The sequence below is a fragment of the Ursus maritimus genome, unplaced genomic scaffold (genome assembly GCF_017311325.1).
Source record: "Ursus maritimus isolate PB19 unplaced genomic scaffold, ASM1731132v1 scaffold_13, whole genome shotgun sequence".
NCBI lineage: Eukaryota > Metazoa > Chordata > Mammalia > Carnivora > Ursidae > Ursus > Ursus maritimus.
The window spans coordinates 16,368,279-16,383,724 of record NW_024423675.1 but is presented as its reverse complement, the minus strand read 5'-3'; the positions used below and the strand labels follow the sequence as shown (position 1 = coordinate 16,383,724).

The 15,446-nt window shown below is 34.3% G+C and overlaps 1 protein-coding gene across 2 annotated transcripts in view; it reads left to right on the top strand.

Annotated features, from left to right (window-relative positions):
• Positions 1-15,446, top strand: part of HACE1 (HECT domain and ankyrin repeat containing E3 ubiquitin protein ligase 1) — a 100,829-nt gene that overhangs the window by 77,446 nt on the left and 7,937 nt on the right. For both annotated transcript variants that reach the window (XM_040627573.1, XM_040627576.1), the window contains 3 exons: positions 6,130-6,261; positions 13,152-13,250; positions 13,526-13,596. In XM_040627573.1, coding sequence (XP_040483507.1) covers positions 6,130-6,261; positions 13,152-13,250; positions 13,526-13,596 — 302 coding nt within the window. The remainder of the gene's footprint in view (positions 1-6,129; positions 6,262-13,151; positions 13,251-13,525; positions 13,597-15,446) is intronic.

The window sequence follows — 15,446 nt, the reverse complement described above, 5'->3', positions numbered from 1 at the left end:
TAGAAAGAAGGAAGATACTGAGTAAATAATAGTAAGAGTATACACACATTGAGGGTGTACCTATCATTGTCAGTCTAGTTTGAGACTGGAATACTTACTATTGTAATATTAAAGAGCCTGAAACTTTTGCTTCTAAGTTAAATACATTTTTATTTAACTATATTAACTAATTAGTTGATTATAGGCTAATTTTTTTTTTAATGATTAGCTTTTGGTAATAAAGCAGAATCTCAATCACTAATATGTTAATTCTTTGCAGCTTTCATTTTTGTGATGTAAACATTTTTCAGAATAATTGAGCCTCTTCATTTTCTAATATTACCAGAAAGAGTCAAGTACAGTTTTTTTTTTTTTGAGTCAAGTATAATTATATATCAAATTGTTGATGCTTAAACATTTAATGGTTACTCAATTAGCAACCTGATTAATTTTTTAAAATTAAAAATCTGTAGAAACATACCTGCATCTTAAATTGATCAATTGTTTTAAGATTGTTAAAGTATTCAATTTAGAAATAAAATTTTCAGTTTTTAGAGATTTTGTTATTTTTTAACATACATTTCTTTCATGAATTTTTATTACTTTATGGTTAGCCTTTTACTTACTATCTCTATAGGTGTAAAGTTATAATTGTCACGTTTGGAGTTCAGCTTCAAAATCTGTAAGCATGTTGAAGCTTAAATGAGTTACTAAGCTTGTTAGTACGAGAAAATCTGTGTAAGCTGATCTCCACATGGGGGAGTCATTTATTCCTAAGTTTTATGGAAAGGCTTTGGTAATTGAGACCAAATAGATGAAAATACCTTGTTTAAAAAGCAGTACATTAAATAAATACAATTGATGTAGGCAGAAGAGTATATATCTATTCTATATTTGAAATATACTGGTCTTTTAAATTTAATTTTGTATCTATCAATTTGTTTAAAAATCTTAAAAAATAATAATAAAACTAAACTCTGGTTTCACTTTTGAAAATGGCTGAATTACTAGGACCTGAACATTTACATATAAATAGTATTTTCATCTTCGTTTAAAAGTTTTGCTTTTACTTTTCACATTCTCTTTTTTTATTCCTTTTTTTTTTTTTTTGTAAGGTTTTATTTATTTGTCAGAGAGAGAGAGAAAGAGAAAGAACACAAGCAGGGAGAGCGGCAGACAGAGGGAGAAGCAGGCTCCCTGCTGAGCAGGGAGCCCCGATGCGGGATGCGGACCCGATCCCAGGTCCCTGGGATCATGACCTGAGTGAAGGCAGATGTTTAACCAACTGAGCCACCCAGGCGTCCCCTCTTTTTTTATTCTTGACCAAAAGCTGGAATCATGGAACCATAAAATTTGAGTTAGAAGTGACAGGTTTTCTTATATCTTCAGTTCTACCTCCTAGAACTGAAGAGTAAGCTGCATGAGTTTTAAATGCTAACACTTTTACAATACTAATCATGAAGTTCATTCAGGCTGGGAGGGAAAGAAACGGGGGTAGGATAAGACAGGATATCAAGGAATGGAGGAGGTGGCATGGAAGTTGAATTATAGAGGAGAAGCATTAAGGGCTCAGATAGGAGTAAGGAAGGGGAAAAGGAAATGTTCTGGGCTTATAGGAAATTAAGGATGACAGAGCATGATGTGTTCAGGGAACCACAGGTGGTAGATCATAGCTTAGATTGCAAAGTAAATGAGTGGTAAAAGATGAGGGGAGTAGACAGGGGCCAAATTCTGAAAGACTGAATTCACAGTTAAGAATTTGAAAATTATTCTGAAGATTGCAGGGATGATTGTAGGTGTTATAGAGTCAAGTTTCATCAATGGATTCTGTTTCTTAAAAACTCACACAAAACAAACTCAATTTAAAGTGTGAAGAATGAATTGAACTGGGGCAATACTGGAGTCAGGGCAACTGATAGGTGGTTGTGGTATTGGTCTGGGGAGCATGCATGAGGATTTTATAAGACAGTGGCAGTGAGGATGGAGAAAATGAGGTAGTTTCTTGCCTTTTTGGTATATCTGCTTATTCCTACAAAAGAAACCTGGTTATCCTTTGGAGTTCTCAGTGGAGAAATTTTCAATGGGAACTTTTACATATCAGAGCAGTAATAAGTGCATAAACTCAGGAAAGAAGCTTTTATACAACAAAGGATTTATATTCAAACAGTAAATTGAGTTATACCAACAATAATGCCATTTAAACTGTTAATTACTAAAAAAATAACTGTTCCAAACTGTTTTACAAATGTGGCCCAGTTTATTCCTCTGCTTCGAGGAGGGGAAAAAAAGAACATCTTATTTTCACTAGTAAGTTAACTATTGTTTAAGTAAATATGGTTTATTTAGATATCTTTCAAGAAATAATGAAAAAGATTTTCAAGAAGAAAAATAGCTTAAAAAATGCATTCATTTTCAACATCACCACCATTTCTTGTAAGAAGACATAATTTAGTTTCAAAGCCTGAAGAGAAGTTACAATTTTAAGGAAGATTTCTGAGAGATGAATATTATTTATTCCACGCATTCAGAAGACTAGGAGATTATTAAAACAAAATGTTTCTGTAAATACAGAAATATAATTTAACTGGAACATATTGTCTGAAAGTTCAGTCTTCTTAATCTCAGTATTTTTACACAGTTTCTTTTTCACTTACTTATTTTATATCAGTTACCAGCTTGAGAGGTTAATCCAGAAAAAAGCTGCTAAGGCTCTTTTTTGTTGCTGTTGTTGTTTCTATACTGAAGTTTCCAAGTTTAAAGCTTTGTATGTATTAATATAATTACTTCAGTACAAGTACTACGATTCTGTAATATGATTAATTCTTCAATTTAATTCTTTGGCATCTGGTATTATTTTATGCCTTCAAAGAATAGACAACAAAACTCAGGTGGGAGCAAACATGACTCCCAGGATATGCCATCTGTTAGGGATAAAAAACGATCCCCTGCCCCCAAGTTATAGCAATCTCTTGTAATAACTTAAAAGAAAATGATAGTTTAGGTTCGGTTTATATTTAATGTTTAATTGTGCAACTCTTTGTGCCAGTGTTTTGTGGACTGATTGTCATCAGCATATCCACTGTTTTCTTGTTAAAGCGTATAAGATATTTGGTGTAGTTATGCAGGGCATAAAGTGTGGGGAGGTGAGTCACTTGGATACCTGCATAGATAATGAGAATGCAGCCAGTAATTTCTGCACAGTATGAATAGTCAAAATGTTAGTGTGTAACAATAGTGGATGTTTGTAGTAATAATTGTATCATTGAGAAAATATTAATTTTTGTTATTCTGTTTGAGGATGTACTGCATTTAAGGAAGCAGGGCAACATTTTAGCTCGCTTGGATTTATAGTTTTGTTAAACAGTTATATTTCAGCTACGTGGAAAACTTTATTTTACTAAATATCTCAGCAGGATTTGTGATAGCTATGATTTTATTATTTTCCTGAGAAATAATTGAGACCAAGATTCATCCACATATAAATTAACTTAATATGGAAATTGGTTTTTGAAGGAGCTGATTTCCACAAATTGACATACAATGACTATGGGTCAAAGTTACATAAATAAATGTGGAAAATATTTAGATATTAGAATAATACTCATATTAGAAGAATGGAAGGGAACATGTAGGGAAAGATTAAGATACTTGTGGAAATTAATTTTTAAAAAGAGAATGTGTGAGGAAATAATAGGAATTAACTGATTGAAACAGAATGTGTACTATTCTGATAAATATGGAGTGCAATGGCAAATTAAAATTGGTAGAGCGTACTTGAGCAATTCACAAATCTTTTCCTTTTTTTTTTTTTTTTTTTTAAAGAAAGAGAGAGTACACGTGCACATCTGAATGGTTGGCGAAGGGGAGGGGGCAGAGGCAAAGGGAGAGGGAGAGAGAGAATCTATTTATTTATTTATTTATTTATTTAAAAGATTTTATTTATTTATTTGACAGAGATAGAGACAGCCAGCGAGAGAGGGAACACAAGCAGGGGGAGTGGGAGAGGAAGAAGCAGGCTTATAGCAGAGGAGCCTGATGCGGGGCTCGATCCCATAACGCCGGGATCACGCCCTGAGCCCAAGGCAGACGCTTAACCGCTGTGCCACCCAGGCGCCCCAAGAGAGAGAGAATCTTAAGCAGGCTCCACGCACAGTGCAGAACCCGACACGGGGCTGGGTCTCACAACCCTGAGATCATGACCTGAGCTGAAATCAAGAGTTGGACATTTAACCTACTGAACCACACAGACGCCCCACAAATCTTTTACTTTTATGCTTCATAATTTAAGGTCTTGAACAATGATTATTGAATAGTACCATAAGATTCTAAGAGCAATACCTTTTGGGGAAAAAACTGTTCTTGTTAAGGGAAGATAGGGTCTCATATAGCATCTTAAACATTAACGATGGAGTGGAGCAGAAAAATTGTCGTAGTTGAGTAAGTTTAGGTAGAACGGACATAAACTAAAAGATAATGATGTGCTAGTATTGGAATCACTGCTGGTTATCACTTGGAAGTGTGCTATGTATATTATTTCTTGGATTGGATGTGAAAATCCAGTTTATGTTTCTGTTTGATTGTAGGCACACATTTTTATCTCCCTCTGTTTAGTAACTACTTAAATGTAGTAACTGATTAATTTCTGTACAGTGGAGAAAAACTTGGGTGGTAGGGAGTATGATTTGGGGTTGGGAGTAGACTGAATAGCAGAGATGAGAGCTTTCCTCATGCTATATTGCACAAGGGGCTATATGGGATTTGGGGAGAACTGTGGGGAATCCACCATGACACTTCTTTAGCTTTGACATGTATGGAGAATTCATAGCCAGTGGTTATATATAACTTGCTAGCTCAGTGCTTGTGGGTCCCCCCACCCGGGTAGAGTTGGGGAGTGGGGTGGGGCAGAGCATCAGATTAGTGCCGCCCCCCCCACCCCCCTCGCCCCCCCGCNAAAAAAGGAAGGAACCTAAAATAGGGTTTCTCTACTCTCTTTAGAACATTCATACCTGGGAGGTAAGACCTATATACAGCATATTGCTTTTAAGTCACAAAGTTTCACTTAGATGTAACTTAAAATATATAAATGATAACAATTGATAGGGCTGATTGATAGGTAGGTATAATAATTGATTCTTGTTTGAGCCAAAATATATAGAATATTACCAGTTAATTTTAAGTGACACTATTTTCTATCATGATGTATTTTAAAATGAAATGTGTAAAGATAGTTTACCTTAATTCAGAATCAAATCAGCTATGCTTAAATGACCCATTTTATCAAGTTCTAAGTATGTATTAAAGCAGTTGTTGAATGTATGCATTCATCCAATATTTGTTGAACATTTGCAAAGTAGCAGCCACTTTTTTAGGAGCTGGGAATATATACTGGAAAACAAAACAGAGCCCCTGCCTGTAGAGAGATTACATTCTAATGAGATACTTCAGTCAGAGACATGAGGAAGTGTAGACACTGAGGTCTGAACAAGTTTATGTTTGGGGAATAGAGAGAATGAACAAGGGGGAGAGCGGAAAGAAATGAGATGAGAGAGCAAAGCAGAGGCTGCACCATTTAGGGCCTTTAGGCTAGGAAAGTAATTTGTATTTTACTTAAGTCAAGGTAGAGTTGTTTTGTTTTGTTTGTTTTTTTTTAGGGAGGGAAAAAGGTGCTTAACTGACTGAGCCACCCAGGCACCCCTCACTGTAGGATTTTGAGCAGGAGTGATGTGATCTGAATTATATGTGAAGTTATATATAAAATATATTTTTATATATTTAAAAAATCACTTGGTGGTATGGAAGAAGCAGTACAGGGCAAAAATGGAAACTGGGACACGACATGTTACAGTAATCCAGGTGAAGATGATGATGGCTAGAAGTGGATGGAGATGGTGAGATGGGTCAGATGGAGAATGTTTTTTAGAGGTAGTTCTGATAGCACTCACTGATACAGCATGTGAGAAAAATCATTTGTGATTGATTCCTAGGATTTTGGCCTAAGTAGCTTAGTGATTTATGGGTTTACTGAGATATTTGAATAATGGTGCCAACTAATTGCAAACCTTTACCTCTTAAATGAGAAATGATTATATCAATAGTACCTGAAGTATGTGAAATTGAAAAAAAAAATCATCACTTTTTTTTTTTTAATAGGCAGAGTATGTCCAGCTTGTTACTGAACTTCGAATGACAAGAGCCATTCAGCCTCAGATCAATGCTTTTTTACAGGGCTTTCATATGTTCATTCCACCTTCCCTCATACAGCTTTTCGATGAATATGAATTGGTAAGGAAAAACATCAGTTCATATGTGGTTACAAAACAACACAAAACTCCACTTGCTGTAATTTGGAAATAATTTTGGAGTACTATGATGAATAAAATAATGTATAATAAGACATTGTGGTTTAATGTTCATGTTTAGAGATTTTTACAAGATTTGTGATTGTGCTTCTCTTAAGCTTAATATCAGAATAATGATTCCTTAGTGTGAAATGGGGTGAGGTGGTGATAAACAAAAATGGAGTACATTTTCAGAGTATTTTACATGGGAGATGTTGAAGGCCAGTCTTCTCAAAAGCAGTATTCATATTACAGTTAACCCTTGAACAACACATGTTTGAACTGTGTGGGTTCAAACTTAAACACGGATGTTTTATAGCATAGCACTGTAAATTTTCTCTCTTCCTTTTGATTTTCTTTTTTTTTTCTTTTAAGGATTTTATTTGAGAGAGAGCACGTAGGCACAACAAGCGCATATGCGAGTTGGAGAGGGAGCAGAGGGGGAAGGGAGAAGGAAGAGGGGAAAGATCTCAAGCAGACTCCACACCAAGTGTGGAGCCCCATGTGGGGTTTGATCTCACAATCCTGAGACCATGACCTGAGTTCAAACCAAGAGTCAGACACTGAACCAACTGAGCCACCCCAGATGCTCCTTCCTTTTGATTTTCTTAATAATATTTTCTTTTCTCTAATTTACTTCATTTTAAGAATAGATATGTGTAATACATATAACATACAAAATATATGCTTATTGTTTATGTTATCAGTAAGGCCTCTGGTCAACAGTAGGCTATTAATAGTTAAGTTTGGGGGGAATTCAAATGTTACACGTGGATTTTGACTACAAGGGGTCAGAGTCCCTAACCCCTGCATTGTTCAAGCAAGAATCAGCTGTACTTCTGAATTTTTTATTTGACCATGAGGTACAAGATAATGATACTAACTTCTTTTCATTCCGAAAAGAAGAATTAGAGGGTTTTTCTTATTATATTTGTTTAATTTTCTCTAACTTCTTATTTTACTGTATATATAATTTTATCATTTTCCACTTTAAACCTATGTGGAGTCTTCTCTTCATTGGCCGCTAGTTTATAATAAATGTTTTGCTCTTTTAATTTGCCTGCCTTTTACTTTGACCTAACAGGATTTCTAATTGTATATGCTTTATGTTTGCATTTTCTCTCATATCCTTCTCTCTTATGATTGGTAATCAATTATTTTCAAACTCTTTGAATTGTCTAACTCTTTAATTAAACACAGTATTTTTTTTAAAGATTTTATTTATTTGAGAGGCAGAGAGAGTAAGCGATAGAGCACATGAGCAGAGGCAGAGGGAGAGGGAGAAGCAGACTCGCCACTGAGCCGAGAGCCCAACACAGGGCTTGATCCTGGGACCCTGGGATCATGACCTGAGCTGAAGGCAGACGCTTAACTGACTGAGCCACCCAGGTACCCCCACAGTGTTTTAAATAGAGTATAGAGTATAACTAATTTTTTATTTAAAAAATTAAAATTTGGAATAGTACATTTTAGATTAATGGAAAAGTATCCTTTGGTTTTTATTCTTTCCCATAAAATTAGTTTTACCATATGCTTTTCCCCATACTATATGAATAAGTACACTGGTTTACACCTTTTAATTTTACATATATGCCAGTATTTTTGGTTTATCATTCATAGTATATCTTAGTATAGTAGTGAATAAAATTTGCAAGTTAATTTTGAAGTCTATTGTGACTTGGTTTCATTAAATGTCAGTTTTGAGGTTTTTTTTTTTTTGCTTGCATTTTTAGGTTTAAGATTAATGGTTTTGTTTAGTATAGACTGACCTAGTTTTTGCATAGCAGTAAGTTATTGTTAGCATTTAAAAATCGAGGAGTACTTATGAACTATTATTAAACATGACTGAGATCTGACTTTTTTTGTACTGTACATATATTAAATTGGTCTTGTGAAGTTCAAAACAGAATTTTACATTATTTTCTGAACCTATTTGTAAAAATAGCAACAAAGTAAATAATTGACAAAAACTTTGCCCCCTAATTTACTGATACTGCTAAGTTTTATGAAACTTAGTGATTTACAATGTATGTAGAGAAAAGTATATGCATCATAAGTGTATAGTTTGATGAATTTTTACAAACTGAACACATTCATAAAACTGGCACCCAGAGAAATCCTAGCACCCCAGATGTCCACTCCTGTCCTCTTCCAGTCACTATCCCTCTTCATAGGGAACCACTTTTCTGACTTTTTTTTCCCATTAACATTATTTTATTAACTTTCTTGTTTTTACATTTATTTAAATTCAATTAATCATATAGGTAGAGTTCAGTGATTCATCAGTCTTATATTTTTTCTTTAAGATTTTATTAATTTATTTTTTAGAGAGAACCTGAGAATGGGGAGGGGCAGAGGCAGAGGGAGAGAGAGAATTTCCAGCAGACTCCCTGCTGAGCACGGAGCCCAACATGGGGCTCCATTTCACGACCCTGAGATCTTGACCTGATCCAAAATCATGAGTCCTATGCTTAATGGACTGAGTGACCCAAGCTTCCCCTTCTGACTTCTAAAAATACCGTAGATTAGGTTTCCCATTTTTGAACTTAGTAAATGGAATAGTCACCTAGAATATATCTGCCTTCTTTAGCTCAACTTTTTGTGAGAATTGTACGTATTATTTCATGAAGTTGTAATTTGTTCATTTTTATTGCTTTATAGTATTTCATTGTGTCAGTTTATGTATGTATATAAATATATATATATATAGAGAGAGAGAGAGGTCTATTCTGTTGTCGATGAACATTTGGTGGGAACTTTTCAGTTTTGGGTTATTTGAAATAGTGCTATTATAAACATTCTGGTACATGTCTTTAGGAGGGTATATGTATGCGTTCTTAAAGTGGAATTGCTGGGACATAGGATGTGCATTTATTACATTATAGTGGATATTTGCAAACAGTTCAAGTGGTGTGTCAGTTTCTATTTCCACCGTAGGTATGAGAGTTCCGGGTATTCCATATCTTCATTAGCACTTGATATTGTGTCTTCTTCATTTTACAATTTTTGTGGATCACTAGTGGTGTTTCATTTCCCTAATGACTAATGAGGTTGAGTGTGTTTTTGTGTTCACTGGCCACTTGTACTGTGTTTTTAAAGTGTTTGCTCAAGTAATTTGTCCATTTTTCTATTGTGTTTTCTGGTTGTTACTGATTTATAGGATTCTTTATAGGAGTGTTTGCTAGTTATCTATATTGTGAATATCTTCTTCTCTGGTATCTTTTAGTGAATAAAAGTTTTTAGTTTTAACACAGTTCAGTGTATCATTTGTTTTTTTCTTTTTATAATGAATGGATCTTTTTTGTGTCCTTTTTACATTTAAGAACCTGTCTCTTATTCCAAGGTCATGAAGATGTTTCCCCATGTTTTCTTCTAAAAGCTTTATTCCTTTATCTTTCATATTTAGGTCTGCTACTGTTACGTTTTCAGTTGTGGTTTTTATTAGAAGTTAGGTCAGGATTCCTCATCTGTCTTGGACTCTGGCTTTACTACGTTGAGCTGATTCGGATGGAGGGATATGGGAAGAGCAGTGTTGTCAGCATGATCCTGATTTATGCAGTGATGAAAATTATTATTAAAAATGCAGTATTTGCCAGGCACTGTCTGTCTTCACTTTTAATATTTTCACAACGGACCTCTGATATAAGTATTATTATTCCCATTTTACAGATGAGGAAAACTAATCCAAAGAAGGTACAGAACTTCCTCCTGTTCATAGAGTATGTGTTAGAGCCAGACTGGGAACCCATGTTCTGTGACCTAGAGCCTGGTCTGTCTTCATCACTATTGCCAAACTGCCTCTCAGAGGCATAAGTTATAAATGGGACTTGGTTTTAGAACCTTTTGTATGACTTTATGTCTTTCATAGGAAAGGGCTATGCTACACTGGGATAGGAAACTTTTTTAAAAAGTTGGCACAGACATCTAAGCTAGGTATGCATCTGGTATTAACACATTGAGCCATATGAATACTAGGTAAGCTAATGGCTACAAACATTTGCATGACTTAATCGCTGGCCATTTGTATGGGATATATACGTTAACCCATTTCCAGCAGACTAATTCATTTATTTTGTCATATTTTTAAAAAAATAAATTATTGATTGGGACTTGAAATCTTCTTGCTGTATATTCTTTTTATTGTGGAATTCCCATTTCATCTTCTTTTTTTTCATCAGTGTAATAATTTTTTTTTTGCCCAGGTGTTCAGTGGCATAATAAAGATCTTTCATCCTCTTCACAAAACTCATAATATGATATTCATGAAATGCTTCAAATTTCTTGAGAGAATATAATCTCAGTCATTTTTATTCATAATTATTAATAATGAAAGCATACTTAATATTATTAAAAGCTTATCTTCAGTTTAGAAGGGAAGAGGATTAAACTCTCATGGCTTCTAAGAAATGTGTAAAATTCATCCCCACTCCCTTTTGGCAGATCTGTATCAGTGTCTTGCCAGGGAATAGAATTTCCCCAGATGGCTCAAATCGAAACTTTAACAAAGGGGCTATTACAGAGGTGTGGCAGTGTTAAGAATAACAAGAGTATGGTGAGGCATTCAGAGACTAGCAACAGTGGAAAGCTTTATCATCCCTAGAATTGAAGAGAAAGATGGAGGAATTACAGTAGTCCCCCCTTATCAAGAGGGAATCTGTTCCAACACCCCCAGCAGGTGCCTGAAACCATGGATAGTACCAAATCTTGTATATATTTTTTCCTAAATATACATACCTAGGGTATAGTTTAATTTACAAATTAGGCACAGTAAGAGATTAGCAATAATAACTAATAGTAATATAATAGCTAGTAATATTTATAACAACAATAATTATAATAATATACTCTAATAAAAGTTATGTGAATGTGGTCTCTCAAAATATCTTATTGTGTGGTGCTCACCCTTGTTCTTGTGATGATGTCAGATAAAATGTCTGTGTGATGAGGTGAAGTGAGGGGAATGACATAGGTATCATGAGTTAGCGTTAGGCTACTATTGACTTTCTGACAGTGTGTCAGAAGGAAATCATCTGCTTCTGGACCACAGTTGACCACAGTAACTGAGACCACAGAAAGCAAAATTGTGGGTAAGTGTCGGGGGCTGTTGTACTGCGAGGACCCTGTGAGAGCCCGAAGTACCAATGAGGGGCAACCTCATAGTAGCTATAGTTGAGGATACATGGCCACTGCAAATACGTGCTGAAGCAAAGTGGGAGCAGAAAATATCCTCATGTCCAGAATGTTTCCTGTTTCCCGGTGAATGAGCCCAGCCTAAAGCTGATAGGCAAGAGAGCCCGTCTGTGAGAATTGGCCTCCTGAGGCACAGAAAAGTGCAAAGAATGATGGAGAATATATTTAGATTGTTAAAATGGAGACTAATCAGAATGTCCATCTAGTAAAAGTACTTCACAATACTATGGAAAGGAGGACTGAAATACACCCTAGACCAGCAGTTCTCAAACTTTTTGGTTTTAGGATACCCTTAAAACAAAAGGTTTTGTTTATGTGGGGTTTTATTAATTGATATTTACTGTATTTGAAATTAAATCAAAAATTTAAAATATTTTCTTGATGTAGAAATAACAGTCCATTACATATAAATAACATTTAAAAATTGAAAATTGCATTTTTCAGAATAAAGCTAAAAATAGTGGGAAGAGTGGCATTGTTTTACATTTTTGTAGGTTATTTAATATTTAGTTAATAGAAGACAACTAGGTTCTCATATCTGCTTCTGCATATAGTCAGTTGTAACATGTTGTTTGCTTGAACTAAATGAAGAAAATCCAGCCTCAGATATGTTGGAAAAGGGAGAACTTTGTAGACTCTGAATAGATCTTAGAAACCCCAAGAGTTGTCATATCCCACCTCTTAGCCTTCATTAATTTTCTTCAGAGCATACCTCTGTACCAGTCAGATGTATGTATGAGTAGTTGGTGTAGGAGACATGATTTTGAACCGCATTGTATCTATGTCTGTGACAACAAACTGCTGATCTGGCTTGTCAGTATTTAGCTAAGTGTAGTATAGTCATTGCCTTGTCTGACTGTACAAACACATCCAGTTGTGAGATATGGGCTCATTGAGCCATTTGGACAAGCTCTTTCCATGTTCTCTTTTCTCTTGGAAAACATAATGGTAAATATTTTTGACATTCTTAATTTCATTTTTATTTATTTGGTTAATATTTTGTTTGATGATCTTCACATAAGAAAAAGATGACTACCAAAAGTCATTAGGAAATTACATTTTTTTTTTCTCACACTGGGGAATGTTGGCTTTAGAGGATCCAAATCATGCGAAAATCGAGTTCTCTGGGGACCTGAGTCTGTTCTGTTTTTTTTTTTTTTTAAATAACTATTTTTATTATATTGCCTCTTTTTATTATATTACTCCTTTTTCCTAGTAATTAGAGTTTCTCAATGATCTTTTCCTTTTGCTTAACCCAGGATTTATTCAGGTTGTTGTTGTCACTTTCATGTTGAGCATATGGTCTCTTTAGAATTTAACAAATCCTAAAACAAAAACATAAACCAAAAATAACATTCATAAAGTTGTTGCAGATGTAAACTTGTTGCCTATGTGGTTATGTATTTGTCTCTTCTTATGTTTTAATGAAATTGTATCAGTGTGTAGACATTTCCACATCTCAGCAATATTTGAGATTATCAGTATGAAGAGTTCTCTCCCATGTAGTACTTGTTATTGATGACATGCAGAAACTGTCACAAAAATAAATCAGTTTTACATGGGATTAGTTTCTAATTAAGGCAAATTTATAATAGCTTTTTGTCCCAAAGAAGATTAATGAAGTACTTTTCTTCTTCCCCAAAGGAGCTACTGCTTTCTGGCATGCCAGAAATTGATGTGAGCGATTGGATAAGAAATACAGAATACACAAGTGGCTATGAAAGAGAAGATCCAGTTATTCAGGTAAAATCTCTCTAGAGCTTAGAATGAAGTTAAGTTTGCCATTTAATTTTATAAGCTTTTCAGCACTATTGGATGAAAACCTACATTAATTAACAAAGTAAAATTTTTCCCTAAACTCTTCTCCTGGGAATATTGCATATGAAAGCTTTGTATGAAAGCATTTTTGATAAATGAGTTTCATAGAATATATGCTTTATGAATATTACATATTTCTCGGGTATTAAGAAGTCTACAATTACTCTGAAATATCAATTAAGTTTTTTTGTTGTTGTTAGTGGTTCTGGGAAGTTGTGGAAGACATTACTCCAGAGGAGAGAGTTCTTCTCTTGCAGTTTGTTACTGGCAGGTAAGAAGTGTTTTTATGCTAATGTGGAAAGAATTTAATGTGTTGCCGTTTTGATGGCTTAAACAACCAAAATGCATTATTACTTTGAATTATCAGTTTCCACCTCCCTTTCCATCTTTTTAGGTATTAAGCAAAGATTTATTAGCCATTAAAGATAAAACGTATGGTAATGCTCAACAAATGTTTATTTAATGTATATTTATGTATAAAAAATAAACTTCCAATCAGGACAATCAGTATATATATTGTATTTTATAATTTGGTAATTTTTTCATTGTGTAGATAAGTCAATGGTAGTGCCAAATTTTTAATATTCGTGTGTTGCTGGACAACACACACACACACACACACACACACACACACCCCACATGTAATATCCATACTCAGCAGTTTTTCTCCAGTTCTTACCAATTTTTTTTAAGATTTTATTTATTTGAGAGAGTGTGCTCGCATGTTCCCGCACAAGTCGGGGGCGGGGGCGGCAGAGGGAGAGGGAAAGAATCCCAAGCACACACTGCGCTGAGTGCGGAGTGTGACGTGGGGCTTGGTCCCACAACCCTGACTGAGATCATGACCTGAGTGGAAACTAAGAGTCGAAAGCTTAACAACTGAGCCCCCAAGTGCCCCTCTTACTAGATTTTAAAGTCTCAAGATTCATGGCCTAAAAAATAATTTGTTATACCGCACATCTTTGCAAAGTTCACTATTGGACTGATGAAAGATGATTTTAACCTTCTTTAACTTATATTTCTGAAAGATGTTTAAAAAAAGCTGATTTTCATTTGTGGCATCTTAGAATTTCATCTGTGCCCTCCTCTTTATGGAAATATAGTTCATATGTTCCATTATAAATGTACATGGTTCTTCTAGGAAAGTTGGAACACACATAAAATTAGAACAAATAAAGAACAACACTCCCTGCCAGCAGTAACTACTGTAAACAATTTGGTGTGTTTACTTCTCTATTTTTTCTGTCTATTTTAAAAATTGTTAGTGTGCATCTCTATAAAATATATATGTAATTTAAAGTTGTATATATTCTTATTTTAAAAGTAGTCCATAACCATTACAGAAAATTTGGAAAAGGAAGAATATAGATAGAAAAAAATGAAAATCCATTAATTCCACTATTCAGAGATAATTCTTTAACATTTTGCCTCATTTTCTAAGTCCTTTAACTATATAATTAGAAAAATAGTTGGAGTCACACTATATATCTAACTTTAAAAAATAAATAAAACATGAGTATTCATTCAGGGTACCTGACTAGCTCAGTTGGGAAAGCATGAGACTTGATCTTGGGGTTGTAAATTTGAGTCCCATGTTGGGTGTAAAGATTACTTAAATATAAAATCTTAAAAAAAGAACATGAATATTAACAGATTATAGACTAAAGATACGAAAGAAACCTAGTTTTAGTGTTGTATTTTGTTTTTTTTGACTTCTTAGTGCCAAGAAATACCCAGATTTGAGTAACTTAATGAAAAGAATTAGAAATTATATAGTCTATGTAGGAGGATTAGACAATTTCAATAAAAAAAATCACTTCTAATCTCCGTGCCTGAGATTCCAGAATTTTTCCCACATACATAAATTTTTACCTTTTTTTTTTTTCTAAGTTTTATTTAAGTAATCTCTACATCCAACCTGGGGCTCCAGCTCACGACCCCAAGAAGAGTCACATGCTTCTCCAACTGAGCCAGCCAGGTGCCCCATAAATTTTTACTTTTTAAATACATTGTTCCTCTTTTATAACTTTTGAATTTAGCTATATATATTTAAAATTGTTCCATTTTATAGATCTCATTTTTTCATGGCTATCTGTTCAGTTTATGGACCTCCCTTAATTG